Source organism: Pseudorca crassidens, chromosome 15, assembly GCF_039906515.1.
Source record: "Pseudorca crassidens isolate mPseCra1 chromosome 15, mPseCra1.hap1, whole genome shotgun sequence".
Lineage (NCBI taxonomy): Eukaryota > Metazoa > Chordata > Mammalia > Artiodactyla > Delphinidae > Pseudorca > Pseudorca crassidens.
The window spans coordinates 56,373,653-56,393,362 of record NC_090310.1 but is presented as its reverse complement, the minus strand read 5'-3'; the positions used below and the strand labels follow the sequence as shown (position 1 = coordinate 56,393,362).

The window sequence follows — 19,710 nt, the reverse complement described above, 5'->3', positions numbered from 1 at the left end:
TGTCTTGGTTGCTACCTTTTTCTAGAGGCCAAATTATGTTGGTCACTCTTTATGCTCCATGGCCAGATTTCCTAGAAAGACAACTGTCAATCACATATTTTAATGTTATGAACCAGCCACACAACCTCTCTCTGTGTTAGAGTTCTCCAGAGAAACAGAACCAATAGGATGGAGAGAGATGATAGATAGATAGATGATAGATAGATAGATAGAGAGATGATAGGGATCTACTTTAAGGAATTGGTTCATGCAATTGTGAGAGCTGGGAAGTCCAAAATCTGAAGGGTAGGCTGGCAATCTGGAGGCCCAGAGAAGAGCCAGTGTTGCAGCTGAAGTCCAAAGGCAGACTGGAGGCAGAATTCCCTCTCCCTCAGGTGAGTCAGTGTTTTTCTGTTACAGCCTTCAATTGATTGGATGAGGCCCACCCACATTATGGAGGGTAATTTGCTTTACTCAAAGTCTATTGACTTAAATGTTACTCTCATCTAAAAATACCATCACAGCAACACCCAGACTAGTGTTTGACCAAATATCTGGGTACCATGACCTAGCCAAGTTGCACATAAAATTAACCATCACACTTGTCTCACACCATAGCGTGGAACTTGGGCCCTAGTCTAAAGGTCTTAGGCTTGGCAACCCCTGGGGGGTTGTGCCTCCAACAGAGGCAAGCCCAGGTCCCCAGACCCTGACAGTGGCTTGGTCATTTTACAGATGAGGAAACCAAGTCCTAGAAAAAGGTTCAGTGAATTGGCCCCAACAAGCCAAGGGTAGAGTTAGGACAAAAATCCAGCCTCACTGAATAGCTGTCCCCAGCTGTTTCTACAATTCTTGGCTCCACCAGGGCCTGAACTCAAGATTCAAAGGGAATTTTCTCATTTCACTTCCTTTTTGGAACATTAGAACCAAGTCAGAGTGCCAGTCAAACCACAAACTCTGAAAAGAAAATCAACGCGTCTCCTGGATGCACCTTCACTTTCCCATCCCCAACCCTCCTGTGATGCAGCGGACACGCACACACCTGTCCGCCGGGGACTTCTCTTTGAAAGTGCTTTATTCAACAAGATCTAAGTCAGGTGCTTTAAAACATATCAAAATGTTACAGAAATTCACAGCTCCCTACTGAGGACTTGCCAAGTTACATTAAGATACCTAAACACATCAGTTTATAACTTCAGAACCAAACATTGAACGAGGTCATGTACCATTGCTCGAAAAGCAAGTTATGATTAAGGAGAAAGATACTTCACAAAGCTAAATCAAGTGAGGAAACCCTTAAGAAACACTAGCAGTAACACACCAGGAACCATCAGCCTGGGAAACAGGTCTGCAATCGCCGGGGAGACTCCACAGGAAAACTGAGGCTCTCCTTTCACAGCTTGCCCATGTCTGGTGCCTGGCTATAACACAGGGGGCGCTGTGACCTCCCATGACAGGGTAAACACTGTCAATTCCCTCTGAAAGAAGGGGTGCCACATTTGTCTTTATTTTTACCTCTCTAGGAGATCATTCTTCATCTCATCTGCCTCCAACGAGACTTTGTGTAAAACAATTTTCAGAGGCTTGACTCGAGAATCTGTACTGCTGCAACAGGTGTTCAAGGAGATCTCTGCCTCCTACCTTGGCCCTCACATCATGGTTTTGTCACTATGAGGCACTGGAATTCCTTTGTTCATATAGGAATTTCTCTTGGAGATGTATCTATGGCACCATGTTCTCTGTGCTACAGAGCTTTGAAATAGTTTTATTTTTTAAAGAGAGCTTCTCTTTCCTTAAGAGAGCTTCCTGCTTTTCTCTGGTCCATTTCTCCTTCCAACCTCCTAACACTGAAATAACAGCCCAACTCCAAAGAAAAGGATTCTTGCCAAGACATGTTTGCATCTGAGAACAGTTTGTTTCTTGAGTGTTTTTGTTTGTTTGTTTTGGTCTTTATATCCTAAAGTCTTATCTACAGGGATAAAATGTCTTTATCTGGAGGTCCCTAGGAGAAAGTATTGTTTTCTTTCTGGTAGAGAGGAGGGAAGGGTGAAAATATTTCTCCTTGAAGTCTCAGACCAAAACCTCAACCTCAGGGCTCAGCATTTGTCACAGGGGTAGGTGGCTAATCCGAGATTCTCCCACCTCAACCTCAACTCACAAAGTCCACAAGTCTGGAGACCAGTGTACACATTCCTCACCAGTTTGCACAGGCAAACCTATTGTTTGTGCTTTTCAATCCCTCCCCAAGGTAACCACTCCCCCCCACCACAAAATTTAACTCCTCACCTTCCCACTAATGTGATGACTAAGAATGTGACCTTGTGCTTAATTCCATCATCATCAGGGGGACTGGATCCCCTTCCCAACGATAAACTCAGGTTTTTCCTTCATTTGATCACCTTGTAACATAAGCCCCTGGAAAAAGACTCAGATGTGGCTATGCCGCTTTTCACAAGTGAGGAAAAACCCTGTAAATTAGCCTTTTTGTTCTTCGCACGATTTCAGGTTCATTGCACACAATTACATAAACCCACACAAATCAGTCCAGGAGTTCAAAGCTGCAAGGCCATGTGATACCAGTGAGAAAATCCAGCTCCACATCACAGCAGAGGGTCTCTATTTCAGTTGCTGCTATTTCAAAGAACCTTTCCAAAATTCCTGACTGGGTCATTAGTACGTGAGAAATGATTTCTAAACAGGGTGAGCCAAAATGGAAAAGTGCGGCCTGCATTAAGTGGACTGTATCATGTAAGATGCGATTTCCCCTCAATTCCATCCCAACCCCCCATCTTTAAAAAGCCAAGTCTACCTCAGTATCACTTTCTGAGCAAGCGATCTGGCAAATCTGACATTTTGCAACACTCCCACATTTACCACTATCATATGCTAGTGCAAATTAAAGAGAACTTTGAAAACCAAAAATGGCTGTCCAATAAAAGTTAGCCATTAGTGATTTGCTTTGTGGAAAATTTTTTCCCTAGCCACTCAAGGAAGATTACTGGGGCCAACAAAGGCTTTGAACATTCAAAATAAAAATAACCGGAAGAAAAGTTTTCCAAGTCATTTCTCAAATGCAAAACTCAGGAAGTATGTTTGCATTCACAAAACTGCTCTTTCCCATCTGTAACAAAGGAAGCCTCTCCCCGGGCCCCCATTTTTTTCTGTGCATTTTGCAGAAGCCCACTGAGGTGTATGATTGAGGCTAAGGCCCTCCAGATTTCCAGTCCATCCCCCACAGGGCTGGTGGCGCTTCCCACAGAGGAGATAAGCTTGCTAAGAGACCCTCAGCAAAATGCCAGGTAGCAGCATGCCATCCTTTTGAAAGTTAACAGTGAGACTACATGGAAGCCACAGGGGCAGGTAGGGAGCAAGGGTGCCTGGGCAGGAACAGCTCTGCTGCAAAGGTCCACTGTCCTTGCAGGCACGGATCAGTGGCTCTTCTTTCCTCAACTGCCCAGCTCTCCAAACCTTCTTTGGAGAAGAGGTGGAGAACAGATGGGGAGCTTCCCTACCACAACAAGGCTCAGTGTTAGGAGCTTCTGGCCTTGCTTGGTTGACCTCCACAGCCAGGCACCTGCTCCAAGCATCTATCTGTCGCTCTTCAAACAGTATCCGTTGTACTGGAGCTGAGCTACCTGGCGATCTTACCAATGGGGGCCCAGAAGGACAGACTCTTCCTGCCCTTCCCCCTCCATTGGAATCTCTCTAAAGATCACCCAGGTGGCTGCTCAGAGAAGCTGAGAGAGAAGCTCCATCCTATCTACACACTCTCATGGGGCAGCCCAAGAAGTATCCCTTAACCCCACACTTGGTCAGTAGCAGGACAAGTCTTCATTCTTAGAGTCCATCTCCACACACGACGTGAGGGCAACTTGCAAAAATCCAGTGGTTGTAAAGTATTAAGCCTTGACTTTGCAAACGCAGGGCCTCAGCTCCAAGTGCAAGAAGACCACTGGATATGAAAATGGGCTGGGTTTACAGGCACCTGTCATTCTGCGAGGAGCCTCCACATTTCTCTAAGGAGGGAAACTTCCCAGCCATACAAGACCAGGTGCCATGTACAAACCAGTGAGGCCTGTTTCATAAGATACTTCTTTCAACTCAGGGAGGCCCCAAAGAGTTGGGGTCATCAGCTTGGCATGCTGAGACAAACATCAGGCTCCCCTATCTCCTAGAGGTAGCCAGGGAGGTGGGGGCGGAGGCAGAATCCATTCTTTACTGGCATCCACACAGACCATCACATATGTCCTTGTTATTTAAAACAATTGAAGTTTCCAGTGTAAAAACCTGTGGGCTTATTGCATCTACCCCACTGATGGTTTATCTTTTTCTTTCCATCAGAACTGCCCCAAGGGCATGGTTTGTTAATTAATTTGTTAACTGCCAAGGATCTCACACTTGCAGATCCTTCCTAGGGATACAGGGAGAGTATCTATTAACATAAAAATACCCCAAATGGTGAGTTTGCTGGGCCCACTTCCCCTTCTAAACACAAGCAGACATGTATGGCTGCTCCCTGGCACTTGAGGGGAGAAATCTTTTCTTCAACCTAAAACCCCTCAGATCGGTGACTCCTCTGATTTTCCTGCCCACAAGCAGAATATCTGCCAGCCTCATAGCACCTGTGCTGGCTGCTTGGAATTGAATTGCATGTGAATATATCATGTGGGCATGTGGATGTGTACCATGTGCACACACACGTGCACACACACATTTTGGGTTCTTCTTATAATAAAAATGGAAAGTCCTCGTGAGTAAAGGAAAGGAGCAGGGAAAAAAAGGTCAGGGAGTTAGTTGTCTGCTGGCTTCTCCATGGTGGTTTGGGAGCTGGAAAGGTTTGCATTTAAACGTTTCCATGGAAGGCGCCCAGCTTCATGTGAGTCTTCTCAGGTCAACAATGCCCTCCACGGCGTCTGGATCCCCTCCCTGTGGCTCAGATTGTTGCTGGGGTCTCGGCTATCTCCTCCAGCCTCTGCCGAATCATTAGCCGGAGCACAGTGTACCTGGGGACAGAACAGCTTCGGTGGAGAGCAGAAAGCAACACACTCCTTCTCATGACCCTCCCCCATCACTTGGGTCACAGTGTGGGCCAAGTGTCCCAACCCTTTGCTTCTCTCACTGGCCCACTCTTGAACCACTTCGTTACTTATGTTCATTTCCACAACAGGATGAAAGGGACTGAAGAGGTTCACTCCAAGCTAATTATTTTACTATGATTAAAAAGTCTGGAGAAGAAGAATGAGAAGGTGAAATAACAAGAACAGTAATAGGGATTCCCTTTGTTGAGTGCTTACTATGCTCAAGGCACTATGCATAGAGTATCATATAATCCTCACCTAGGCTGGACCATATGAAATTGCCATTACTTTTACCACTTTGGGGGAGCCTACAAAAATGACAACTTCATAAGGTTCAATCTAATATCAGTATCTGCATTTTGCCAAAGACACTACAGCAACTACCAGGCATGGAGGTCCATGGCTTAGTGGTGAGTATGGTTTTTTCATCCCTTCCCTGAATTATGGTAATTCAGATACTGGAGTGGGCACTGTTAATGCAGGGCTAACGTGGCTTTGCACTGCACAGCAAAACTATTTTTAAAGTTTGGCACATAGTAAGTGTTCAATAAATGTTAACTGCTATCATATTATTATCATCAACACAGAAAATGTAGCATTGACTTTAGTGGCAAAAAAGAATCATTTTTTCTGCCATATCTATGAAACGCAGCTCTACTTTATGACTAAACATGACCAAAAAATAACAAAATCCTCCCCAGAACGAAGTTTTAGTACTGGACTTTTCAACCCAAATGCAATTTCCAGAAGAGAAATGTTAAAAAGGGAGAAAGGATGTGAGGAAGGGATTTTAGGGTTACTCTACTTAAATTTCCACTGCCGAGACAACCTTCCTGAAATCCTTGGAACAATTTTATGTCCCACATCAAAATGAGAAGTTGAACGAGAAGCAGAACGACCAACACACCGATGTTTCAAGTCCCCACCTGAGATCTGAGATCTGGCATTGTCAATGGGAAGCCCCCTGAACACAGTCCCAGGCCCAGATGGCAGCTCCTCACAGCCCCTGCAAGGTTCCTGAACGGAGACTCTTCTCACTGAGGCCTCAGGAGAAACCCAACCAGCCACCTCAGGGGCTATGCTTACTTGCGCATCAGCTTCTTTACTTCCCGATCTTCTTCCTCTTGGAGCTTCTGAATGAAGCTTTTAAGGACAGGCATCTCAAACTTTATATACTGAGCCACCTGGGGAGAAAAAAGTAAGTCTGGGGTGCAAGACCCCTCCCAGCACTATTCTAATTTTTTTTGGCATCTCTCTCATATAAGGCACAAAGCCTTGGGAAATCTATTTCTGCACTAATCCGGGATTTCCTCAAAGGCAGGAGCCAAGCCTCATTCTTCTCAAGGCTGGTATAGAGTCTATGATGAAGATCACTTCATTTACATGATAACTTCATCTCATATCTTCTCATTTTTCATCTCATGTATCCAATCCATGAGAGGTGATGTCAAACATAGAAAAGCACTTTCTCTTGTCAGGCATGCGGAGAAGACTGGAACACATAATATTCAATAAACCTCTCTGCTCTCCCCTAAGAGAAATTAAGGAACCACAGCTCAGAATGATGATTTGTGCCTCAAGGCTCAAACAGGCATCCAAATGTGAACTGCCTCCTGAGAGGCTATAAGCCTGGGGGTGGCTCCCAGGTGAGCTGAAGTTAAGCAGCCACTCTTCCTCCCTCACCAGAACCCTCACCCTGTTCTACCAACTCTTCTCTGTGGGAGAAGTATGTTTCTTCATGCTGTTACTGGTGGGCTCAGCTATGTGACTTGCTCTGGCCAATGGAATGGGTGTGTGGATGTGATATACATAAAATCCAGGTGGGGGCTTCAAAGGAGCTTACATGGTTTCTTGCATTCCAGCCATCTGCCATGAGAAGCATACCTAGGTAGCCACTGCCTCTTACCCTCGGTCTCTGAATAAGACATGCAATGTTTACCTGAACTGAACCCACAATCTAAAGCAGAACCGCTGCTACCAGCCTACAGAATCTGGAGCAAGAAAGTAAATGTTTACTGTTGTAAGTGACTAAGACTTGGGGAAGTTTGTTGCTATAGCAAAAGCTATAAAATCACTGCTAACTCCTTGAAGTTGCTTGGAAAAGGTATGCAGAAACTTTTCAGCCCTCTTAAGTACCCCAGAAAGCCTCAAGAAATTTATTCCTTCTATGGAAATCATTTTGTGCCTGAGCTTTCTTCCAGTTAACCCCCACAGGGCACACCCTCAACCTAGCTTCTGCATTCATTATTGTTTCAAGAAAACCTGGTGTTGAGAAATAGCAACAAAACAGGGCCTGGTCATTGGTCAAAAAGCCAAGCTATACCCCAGTTGTAGTTTACCCAACCAAATCCCCCACCCTCCGGGGACAGACATCTGACTGAAAAGGGACTCACATCATAGGTGACTTCCTCCACCTGGTCCTTCTCCATAAGGAACACTTTGGAGACTTGCTCACATGGGCCCTGGAGGATCCGGGCAATCAGGGGGTAATCAGTGTTCTTCAGCTTCTGTTTCTCTGGAACCACACACAGCCAGGAGCAGCCCTGAGTTGCCTGAGGCCTTTCTCACCTTAAGTGGTTGTCAACTCAAGGGCCCAAATGGATCAGGCACCTCAGGAGATGTAGCCATACAAGTCAGGAGACTGATTTGTGAATGAACAATTCAACAGTTCAAAGCAACTGTTACCGCTCCCGTACCCCTCAACAATACTTCCATGCCTCAAGCCCTTTGGAAGATGCTGCATTGGTGAATCTGGTTTTCTCTGTGCTTTGAGAAAATCCAGTTCTTTTTTTAATAGGCAGTTATGTTTTAGGGTTAGTTTACTGACCATATATGGCATTCCCCGGTGGACTCATCCAGCAAGCTCACCAGCCTTGGAGGCAAACAACATTTGGAAGTTTCCAAAACCCAAGCAACAAGCAAATGAGGCAGAGATTTTTTTTTTAACTTGCTATTTTGAGTTAATTAAAAGTTTTAAGTATACTGTGTTCTTTATACTTACCACCACTGGTATGGACCACATACAAAGCAAACTCTTCCGCTGAGTTCTCAATCTGAATCAGGAAGGAGCAAAAGATACTTGCTGAAAGCATATATTTACATATCCTAACTGTGGCCATTTCTTCTTCTTGAACACTGCAAAGCTAAATAAATGATAGGCTCTTTTGAGGGGAGGGCTATTTATCTACAGCATTTAAAGGTGGTGAGGAAATGGGGTGGTAACATTATCAATAATGATAGGTAATAAGAGCTAACATTCATTGCACCATGCCAGGCACAGTTCTAACAAACTCTACATGTTTTAACTCATCTAACATGACAACCCAGTGAGAAATAAAATATTGCTTGCCATATCAGTAAACAAAGGATGTCACAGTCATCAGCAATTGCAGCCACCTCCGATGGTGAGCTGGTGAGCCCTGAGACGACTCAGGAAAGAAACAAAGAATACCTGCCATCTTGCAGCCATCAGACTGCAGCCACTCCCAACGGTGAGCCCTGAGGAAACTCAGGGTGAGAAGACAGGATACTGGCCCCCAATAGCTAAGGTGTGTATCAAAGGAATGATTTCAGTAAGCCCAGACTCTTGCATCTTTCCATATGTAGGAAAACGCTAAATTCCTTAACTTGAGATATCTGATTTTCTTTAATTAACAATAATCTTTTGACATTCAGACTACCTGCCCTTTGTTGCAAAACTCCTATGTATCCTAGCTTCCCCTTCACCTCCTTGGAGCAGTCCTCCCAGGGTTACTTGAGATGCTGCCTTCTGGGTTTGAAGTCCTAAGAATATTCGCTGAATAAAACATAACTCTCAACTTTTAGGTTGTGCAATTTTTTTTCAGTTGACACCAGTAATGGGGTCCTGTTAACCTTATTTTACAGATGGTGAGGCAGAAGCACAGGGAGCTTAAGTCACTTGTCCAACTCCTCCAACCAGCAGGTGATAGATAGAGATTCAAACCCAGAGCCTATGCTTTAAACCACTAGGACACACTGGCTTCTGTTAGAAATAAGAATACCTGGTTTCCAAAAGACTTAGAAGGGTATTGTGGAAAACATACAGAGCAACAGGACTTCAAAAACACTCATGCACTATAATTTTCACATCTATTGAAGGCTCATCAAAGTAGGTTCCCCAAATGCACAGAAGTCGATATGTGCACGGAGCCCTGAGCCAGTCATCAGGTCCAGGGTCCTTCTCTGGAGGCCCATAAAGCACCTGAGGGCTGGTGCTTCTCAGGCTTCAGTGGCACCAGAATCCCAGTAAGCCTTGTGGAACAGGTTCCCTGGTCTCATCTCCGAGTTTCCACTTCAGTGGGTCTGATCTGAGGCAGAGGGAGGCCTGAGAACCTACTTTTCTAACAAGCTCCCAGGTGATGCTGATGTCGTGGGGTCTAAAGAACCTAAACCTTCTCTGTCCTGTGCCCCCCTTACCACACACTCTCCATAGCCCCCACCTCTACATGTCTGGGGGCCCCAAGGCACACATGCCACTGTCTGAGGCCAGCCAGCAGAGGGAACTTGCCTTAAATTTGTTGAGCAGCAACTTCAGGACCTGTGGAGTGGTCATGGTGCTGTTGATGCGGACATTGGTGATGGAGCCATAGGCCGGCGTGAACACCGACGTCTGTCAATAGAGGGGTCCAGCTCAGAGTGGGTGTACAGACAAGGATGGGGCACTAAAACCCAGGTGTCCTGGCCCTGTTACCTGGGGTAAAGGGACAGGGACAATGGCACTCAACCTGTGCTCCCTGAGGGTCCTCTGTCCCTTACAACATAGAAGCATTGGGCTTTGATGTCAATAAAGAGCCCTGGGCTTTGCCTAGCTCAGGAGCTCGCGCCCACCCCACCGCAGGAGGCTTGAGGGATCTGAGCTTGCCAAACGGCAGCGCTGAGGAGGGAAAGAGGACCAGATGAGGGAGGCACTCCCTCCAAATAAAACATGCACAAAGCCCCTTCTACTACGACTTCAACATGAGGAGGTCTGTGACCACTCTTCCATGATGCACTTGTTTCTGGGGCCAGATTCAAACCAAGCAGCAGGAAGGAAGAAGAGTCAGCTAGCTTGGGGTGGGGTGGGTGATCTGAGTTCTGCAGCTCTGTTTCAGGGCAGCCCTTAACTCACAGAGAAGTCAGGCCACATAGCAGCTGGAGGCACATGGTGCAGAAAGAGAGTAACATGTGGATGGGGGGGTTTCTGATGAGGGCTGTTTGTGGGGTCATCTCGCATCTCACCCACTGAGCCAGGAAGAAAGGGTGCAGGGCACAACCATTAAAAGAATGACACAGCCATTAAGAACAGGATACCACAAAAACTGGTTAGAACCTACTAGGCCCAAGATGGCAGAAGATTTGACTTCCAGTAGACCTTCACCTCATTATACACTCATTGTAATACATTAGCATCTAAATGACACACCCACTGGTGCCATGACAGTTCCGAGGTCGACCATAAAAGGCCAAAAAGTGGGTGGTGGCCCAATTCATGGAAATCCCCACCCCTTCTCCAAGACAGAATACTCCTCCCACTTATTAGCCTATGAAATTACCCAGCCCATAAAAACTAACCACCCCCACAGCCCAGGGCTGCTCTCATATTCCCGAACGACCCATTGCCTTGGGGCCACCGGACTCACCTGAGACCTAGGACATGACCATCCTCTTGCACTCCATTTTTTCCTACAACACCATCATTTAGGAGGGCTCCTGATCAGGAGGCCCTTATCTCTCTCAGAGCCAGCAGAGCCTGCAGCCCACTCACGACCCAAAGACTGAGTGGCTTCCCAGGAGTCTGCAGCCCTGAGGTGGCAGCTGCCCAGGAAGGGGTTTTGCCCCCACTGGAGCTGGCGCTTGCCCCCTGCCACCCTATCGCCTCTACCTTGTGGTTGTAGAAATGGCCGTTGATGGAGAAGCGGTGGCGTCTGATTCGCCGCTGGTCGCTGGGTGTCCTCACATTGCCACGACGACGTACCCCAACATCACTGCGTGTGCGCATCAGTTGTGGGGTGTCTTCCTGCAGGGACTTCAGGGCCCTGGAGTCTGGGAAGGAAGGGAAGATGAGCTCTGTCTGCTTGGACCTGGGATGTGGCAGTGTGCACAGAGTACCCTCTTCCGGACCTATGCTACAGCACCTACAGCTTCGTCAAAAATATATTTTATAAAAACAGTATTTCCTGCTGGGGGAAAAACATGATGCATAATTTACCAAGAAGCAGTACAGTGACAAAGTTCAGAGCACAGACTCCTAGGTTCAAACCCCAGCTCCACCACTGTCATTGTAGGGGAGCAAAACTTGCTACCCCCGAATGTCTCTGGCATGCTGAAAACAATCAAGCCCCAAAAGACTGATAACTGAAATATAGCCTGCTATATCAGTAAACAAAGGATATCACGGTCATCAGAGATTGCAGCCACAGGCGATGGTGAGCTGGTTAGCTCTAAGGGGACTCAGGACGGAAAAGAATACCTGCCATCTAGCAGCCATTACACTGCAGCCACTCCCCACGGTGACCCCTGAGGAAACTCAGGAGGTGAAAACACAGGATACTGGCCCCAGATAGCCGAGGTTCCTATCAAAGTAATGATTTCAATGAGCCCAGACTCTTGCATCTTCCCATACACAGAAAAGAGCTAAATTCCTTAACTTGGGATACTGGTTTTCTTTAATTAACAATAATCTTTTGACATTCAAACTACCTGCCCTTTGTTGCAAAACTCCTATGTATCCTAGCTCCCCCTTTGCCTCCTCAGAGCAGTTCTCTCAGGGTTACTTGAGATCCTACCTTCCAGGCTTGGAGTCCTAAGAATATTCTCTGAATAAAACATAACTCTAAACTTTTAGGTTGTGAACAATTTTTCAGTCAAAAAACTCAGGAAGAAACTCTGCCTTTTCCCCTAACTGCCTAAAGAATTTAGATAGCGGGCTTATTACTGGACTAGAGTTATCACCAGAGACATCTGCAAAGAATATGGGCTAAATGTGGCGAGGGAAACTCTTAGAGATCAGAGTCCACCCTGTGTCACACTGTCTTTGCAGGCCCAGCAAACATTTGTTTACCAAACGTTTGTTTTCCATCTCCATGTAAATTGCCTTCCTCCCCTGAAGTCCCAAATCACTACCCCCAACATCCTCTTTTGTCTTTAGCTGAAGATGGCAGTTAAGGTGAGGGCATCATCAATCGGGAAGATGGCGGAAGAGTAAGACGCGGAGATCACCTTCCTCCCCACAGATACACCAGAAATACATCTACACGTGGAAAAACGCCTACAGAACACCTGAACGCTGGCAGAAGACCTCAGACCTCTCAAAAGGCAAGAAATTCCCCACGTACCTGGGTAGGGCAAAAGAAAAAAGAATAAACAGAGACAAAAGAATAGGGACGGGTCCTGCACCAGCGGGAGGGAGCTGTGAAGGAGGAAAAGTTTCCACACGCTAGGAAGCCCCTTCGCGGGCGGAGACTGCGGGTTGCGGAGGGGGAAATCTTCGGAGCCACGGAGGAGAGCACAGCAACAGGGGTGCGGAGGGCAAAGCGGAGAGATTCCCGTACAGAGGATCGGTGCCGACCGGCACTCACCAGCCCAAGAGGCTTGTCTGCTCACCCCGCGGGGCGGGCGGGGCTGGGAGCTGAGGCTCGGACTTCGGCGGAGCGCAGGGAGAGGACTGGGGTTGGAGGTGTGAACACAGCCTGCAGGGGGTTAGTGCACCATGGATAGCCGGGAGGGAGTCTGGGGGAAAGTCTGGACCTGCCGAAGAGGCAAGAGACTTTTTCTTACCTCTTTGTTTTCCTGGTGCGTGAGGAGAGGGGATTAAGATCGCTGCTTAAAGGAGCTCCAGAGACAGGCACGAGCCGCGGCTAACAGCACGGACCCCAGAAACGGGCATGAGACGCTAAGGCTGCTGCTGCCGCCACCAAGAAGCCTGTGTGCGAGCACAGGTCACTCTCCACACCTCCCTTCCGGGAAGCCTGTGCAGCCCGCCACTGCCTGGGTCCCAGGATCCAGGGACAACTTCCCCGGGAGAACGCACTGCGCACCTCAGGCTGGTGCAACGTCCCACCAGCCTCTGCCGCCGCAGGCTCGCCCCGCATCCGCACCCCTCCCTCCCCCGGCCTGAGTGAGACAGAGCCCCCGAAGCAGCTGCTCCTTTAACCCCATCCTGTCTGAGCGAAGAACAGACGCCCTCAGGGGCCTACACGCAGAGGCGGGGCCAAATCCAAAGCTGAGCCCCAGGAGCTGTGCGAACAAAGAAGAGAAAGGGAAATCTCTCCCAGCAGCCTCAGAAGCAGCGGATTAAAGCTCCACAATCAACTTGATGTACCCTGCATCTGTGGAATACCTGAATAGACAACGAATCATCCCAAATTGAGGAGGTGGACGTTGAGAGCAAGATTTATTATTTTTTCTCCTTTTCCTCTTTTTGTGAGTGTGTATGTGTATGCTTCTGTGTGAGATTTTGTCTGTATAGCTTTGCTGTCACCATTTGTCCTAGGGTTCTATCCGTCCTTTTTTTTGTTTGTTTTTTCTTTAAAAACATTTTTTTCTTAATAATTATTTATTTTAATAACTTTATTTTGTTTTATCTTACTTTATTTTATTTTATCCTCTTTCTTGCTTTCCTTCCTTCCTTCCTTCCTTCTTTCTTTCTACTTTTTCTCCCTTTTATTCTGAGCCGTGTGGATGAAAGTCTCTTGGTGCTGCAGCCAGGAGTCAGTGCTGGGCCTCTGAGGTGGGAGAGCCAACTTCAGGACACTGGTCCACAAGAGACCTCCCAGCTCCACATAATATCAAACGGCAAAAATCTCCCAGAGATCTCCATCTCAATGCCAGCATCCAGCTTCACTCAACGACCAGCAAGCTACAGTGCTGGACACCCTATGCCAAACAACTAGCAAGACAGAAACACAACCCCACCCATTAGCACAAAGGTTGCCTAAAATCATAATAAGTCCACAGACACCCCAAAATACACCACCAGACGTGGACCTGCCCACCAGAAAGACAAGATCCAGCCTCATCCACCAGAACACAGGCACTAGTCCCCTCCACCAGGAAGCCTACACAACCCACTGAACCAACCTTACCCACTGGGGACAGACACCAAAAACAAAGGGAACTACAAACCTGCAGCCTGCAAAAAGGAGACCCCAAACACAGTAAGGTAAGCAAAATGAGAAGACAGAAAAACACACAACAGATGAAGGAGCAAGATAAAAACCCACCAGACCTAACAAATGAAGAGGAAATAGGCAGTCTACCTGAAAAAGAATTCAGAGTAATGATAGTAAAGATGATCCAGAATCTTGGAAATAGAATAGAGAAAATGCAAGAAACATTTAACAAGGACCTAGAAGAACTAAAGATGAAACAAGCAATGATGAACAACACAATAAATGAAATTAAAAATACTCTAGATGGGATCAATAGCAGAATAACCGAGGCAGAAGAACGGATAAGTAACCTGGAAGATAAAATAGTGGAAATAACTACTGCAGAGCAGACTAAAGAAAAAAGAATGAAAAGAACTGAGGACAGTCTCAGAGACCTCTGGGACAACATTAAATGCACCAACATTCAAGTTATAGGGGTTCCAGAAGAAGAAGATAAAAAGAAAGGAACTGAGAAAATATTTGAAGAGATTATAGTTGAAAACTTCCCTAATATGGGAAAGGAAATAGTTAATCAAGTCCAGGAAGCATAGAGAGTCCCATACAGGGTAAATACAAGGAGAAACATGCCAAGACACATATTAATCAAACTGTCAAAAATTAAATACAGGGATTCCCTGGTGGGGCAGTGGTTGAGGGTCCGCCTGCCGATGCAGGGGACACGGGTTCGTGCCCTGGTCCGGGAGGATCCCAAATGCCGCAGAGCGGCCGGGCCTGTGGGCCATGGCCGCTGGGCCTGTGCGTCCGGAGCCTGTGCTCCCCGGTGGGAGAGGCTGCAGCAGTGAGAGGCCCGCGTAACACAAAAAAAAAAAAAAAAAAAAAAAAAATTAAATACAAAGAAAACATATTAAAAGCAGCAAGGGAAAAACAACAAATAACACACAAGGGAATCCCCATAAGGTTAACAGCTGATCTTTCAGCAGCAAGTCTGCAAGCCAGAAGTGACTGGCAGGACATATTTAAAGTGTTGAAGGAGAAAAAGCTACAACCAAGATTACTCTACCCAGCAAGGATCTCATTCAGATTTGATGGAGAAATTAAAACCTTTACAGACAAGCAAAAGCTGAGAGAGTTCAGCACCACCAAACCAGCTTTACAACAAGTGCTACAGGAACTTCTCTAGGCAAGAAACACAAGAGAAGGAAAAGACCTACAATAACCCAAAACAATTTAGAAAATGGGAATAGGAACATACATATCGATAATTACCTTAAATATAAATGGATTAAATGCTCCCACCAAAAGACACAGATTGGCTGAATGGATACAAAAACAAGACCCATATATATGCTGTCTACAAGAGACCCAATTCAGACCTAGAGACACATACAGACTGAAAGAGAGGGGATGGAAAAAGATATTCCATGGAAATGGAAACCAAAAGAAAGCTGGAGTAGCAATTCTCATATCAGACAAAATAGACTTTAAAATAAAGATTATTAGAAGAGACAAAGAAGGACACTACATAATGATCAAGGGATCGATCCAAGAAGGAAAAATAACGATTGTAAATATTTATGCACCCAACAAAGGAGCACCTCAATACATAAGGCAAATACTAACAGCCATAAAAGGGGAAATCGACAGTAACACATTCATAGTAGGGGACTTTAACACCCCACTTTCACCAATGGACAGATCATCCAAAATGAAAACAAATAAGGAAACACAAGCTTTAAATGATACATTAAATAGACGGATTTAATTGATATTTATAGGACATTCCATCCAAAAACAACAGAATATACTATTTTCTCAAGTGCTCATGGAATATTCTCCAGGATAGATCATATCTTGGGTCATAAATCAAGCCTTGGTAAATTTAAGCAAATTGAAATTGTATCAAGTATCTTTTCCGACCACAACGCTATGAGACTAGATATCAAATACAGGAAAAGATCTGTAAAAAATACAAACTATGGAGGCTAAACAATACACTACTTAATAACGAAGTGATCACTGAAGAAATCAAAGAGAAAATAAAAAAATACCTAGAAACAAATGACAATGGACACACGACGACCCAAAACCTATGGGATGCAGCAAAAGCAGTTTAAGAGGGAAGTTTATAGCAATACAATCCTACCTTAAGAAACAGGAAACATCTCGAATGAACAACCTAACCTTGCACCTAAAGCAATTAGAGAAAGAAGAACAAAAAAACCCCAAAGTTAGCAGAAGGAAAGAAATCACAAAGATCAGATCAGAAATAAATGGAAAAGAAATGAAGGAAACGATAGCAAAGATCAATAAAACTAAAAGCTGGTTCTTTGAGAAGATAAACAAAATTGATAAACCATTAGCCAGACCCATCAAAAAAAAACAGGAGAAGACTCATATCAATAGAATTAGAAATGAAAAAGAAGTAACAAATGACACTGCAGAAATACAAAAGATCATGAGAGATTACTACAAGCAACTCTGCCAATAAAATGGACAACCTGGAAGAAATGGACAAATTCTTAGAAATGCACAACCTGCCAAGACTGAATCAGGAAGAAATAGAAAATATGAACAGACCAATCACAAGCACTGAAATTGAAACTGTGATTAAAAATCTTCCAACAAACAAAAGCTCAGGACCAGATGGCTTCACAGGCAAATTCTACCAAACATTTAGAGAAGAGCTAACACCTATCCTTCTCAAACTCTTCCAAAATATAGCAGAGAGAGGAACACTCCCAAACTCATTCTACAAGGCCACCATCACCCTGATACCAAAACCAGACAAATATGTCACAAAGAAAACTATAGGCCAATATCACTGATGAACATAGATGCAAAAATCCTCAACAAAATACTAGCAAACAGAAACCAACAGCACATTAAAAGGATCATACACCATGATCAAGTGGGGTTTATTCCAGGAATGCAAGGATTCTTCAATATAGGCAAAGCAATCAATGTGATACACCATATTAACAAGTTGAAGGAGAAAAACCATATGATCATCTCAATAGATGCAGAGAAAGCTTTCGACAAAATTCAACACCCATTTATGATAAAAACCCTGCAGAACGTAGGCATAGAGGGAACTTTCCTCAACATAATAAAGGCCATATATGACAAACCCACAGCCAATATCATCCTCAATGGTGAAAAACTGAAAGCATTTCCACTAAGATCAGGAATAAGACAAGGTTGCCCACTCTCACCACTCTTATTCAACATAGTTTTCTTAGTTTTAGCCACAGCAATCAGAGAAGAAAAAGAAATAAAAGAATCCAAATCGGAAAAGAGAAGTAAAGCTGTCACTGTTTTGTAGATGACATGATACTGTACATAGAGAATCCTAAAGATGCTACCAGAAAACTCCTAGAGCTAATCAATGAATTTGGTAAAGTAGCAGGATACAAAATTAATGCACAGAAATCTCTTGCATTCCTATACACTAATGATGAAAAATCTGAAAGTGAAATCAAGAAAGCACTCTCATTTACCATTGCAACAAAAAGAATAAAATATCTGGAAATAAACCTACCTAAGGAGACAAAAGACGTGTATGCAGAAAATTATAAGACACTGATGAAAGAAATTAAAGATGATACAAATAGATGGAGAGATATACCATGTTCATGGATTGGAAGAATCAACACTGTGAAAATGACTCTACTACTCAAAGCAATCTACAGATTCAATGCAATCCCTATCAAACTACCACTGGAATGTTTCACAGACCCAGAACAAAAAATTTCACAATTTTTATGGAAACACAAAAGACCCCGAATAGTCAAAGCAATCTTGAGAACGAAAAATGGAGCTGGAGGAATCAGGCTCCCTGACTTCAGACTATACTACAAAGCTACAGTAATCAAGACAGTATGGTACTGGCACAAAAATAGAAATATAGATCAATGGAACAGGATAGAAAGCCCAGAGATAAACCCACGCACATATGGTCACCTTGTCTTTGATAAAGGAGGGAGTAATATGCAGTCGAGAAAGGGCAGCCTCTTCAATAAGTGATGCTGGGAAAACTGGACAGGTACATGTAAAAGTATGAGATTAGAACACTCCCTAACACCATACACAAAAATAAGCTCAGAATGAATTAAAGACCTAAATGTAAGGCTAGATACTATCAAACTCTTAGAGGAAAACATAGGCAGAACACTCTATGACATAAATCACAGCAAGATCCTTTTTGACCCACCTCCCAGAGAAATGGAAATAAAAACAAAAATAAACAAATGGGACCTAATGAAACATAAAAGCTTTTGCACAGCCAAGGAAACCATAAACAAGACCAAAAGACAACCCTCAGAATGGGAGAAAATATTTGCAAATGAAGCAACTGACAAAGGATTCATCTCCAAAATTTACAAGCAGCTCATGCAGCTCAGTAACAAAAAAACAAACAACCCAATCCAAAAATGGGCAGAAGACCTAAATGGACATTTCTCCAAAGAAGATATACAGACTGCCAATAAACACATGAAAGAATGCTCAACGTCATTAATCATTAGAGAAATGCAAATCAAAACTACAATGAGATATCATCTCACACCAGTCAGAATGGCCATCATCAAAAAATCTAGAAACAATAACTGCTGGAGAGGGTGTGGAGAAAAGGGAACACTCTTGCACTGCTGGTGGGAATGTGAATTGGTACAGCCACTATGGAGAACAGTATGGAGGTTCCTTAAAAAACTACAAATAGAACTACCATGTGACCCAGCAATCTCACTACTGGGCATATACCCTGAGAAAACGATAATTCAAAAAGAGTCATGTACCAAAATGTTCATTGCAGCTCTATTTACAATAGCCCGGAGATGGAAACAACCTAAGTGCCCATCATCGGATGAATGGATAAAGAAGATGTGGCACATATATACAATGGAATATTACTCAGCCATAAAAAGAAACGAAACTGAGTTATTTGTAGTGAGGTGGATGGACCTAGAGTCTGTCATACAGAGTGAAGTAAGTCAGAAGGAGAAAGACAAATACTGTATGCTAACACATATACATGGAATTTAAGAAAAAAAAAATGTCATGAAGAACCTAGGGGTAAGACAGGAATAAAGACACAGCCCTACTAGAGAATGGACTTGAGGATATGGGGAGGGGGAAGGGTAAGCTGTGACAAAGTGAGAGAGTGGCATGGACATATATACACTACCAAATGTAAAATAGATAGCTAGTGGGAAGCAGTTGCATAGCACAGGGAGATCAGCTCGGTGCTTTGTGAGCACCCAGAGGGGTGGGATAGGGAGGGTGGGAGGGAGGGAGATGCAAGAGGGAGGAGATATGGCAACATATGTATATGTATAACTGATTCACTTTGTTATAAAGCAGAAACTAACACACCATTGTAAAGCAATTATACTCCAATAAAGATGTAAAAAAATAAAAAAATAAAATAAATTTCAAACACAGACACAAATATAGGTGAGGGCATCAGCCATTTTGGTGAGTTACTCAGTTTTTCTGAGTAACTCTCCCAAGTTTACATGTTATTAAACTTTTGTTTGATTTTCTCC

The 19,710-nt window shown here is 44.4% G+C and overlaps 1 protein-coding gene across 8 annotated transcripts in view; it reads right to left on the bottom strand.

Moving 5' to 3' along the window:
- Nucleotides 1-1,036: 1,036 nt before the first annotated feature.
- The window catches only part of RASSF2 (Ras association domain family member 2), a 48,924-nt gene continuing 30,250 nt past the window's right edge, over nucleotides 1,037-19,710 (bottom strand). For all 8 annotated transcript variants that reach the window (XM_067707555.1, XM_067707551.1, XM_067707550.1 and 5 more), the window contains 6 exons: nucleotides 10,939-11,099; nucleotides 9,586-9,687; nucleotides 8,059-8,110; nucleotides 7,451-7,572; nucleotides 6,144-6,241; nucleotides 1,037-4,982 (listed from right to left, as the gene is read on the bottom strand). In XM_067707555.1, the coding sequence (XP_067563656.1) occupies nucleotides 4,913-4,982; nucleotides 6,144-6,241; nucleotides 7,451-7,572; nucleotides 8,059-8,110; nucleotides 9,586-9,687; nucleotides 10,939-11,099 (605 nt within the window). In that variant the 3' untranslated portion in view covers nucleotides 1,037-4,912. The remainder of the gene's footprint in view (nucleotides 4,983-6,143; nucleotides 6,242-7,450; nucleotides 7,573-8,058; nucleotides 8,111-9,585; nucleotides 9,688-10,938; nucleotides 11,100-19,710) is intronic.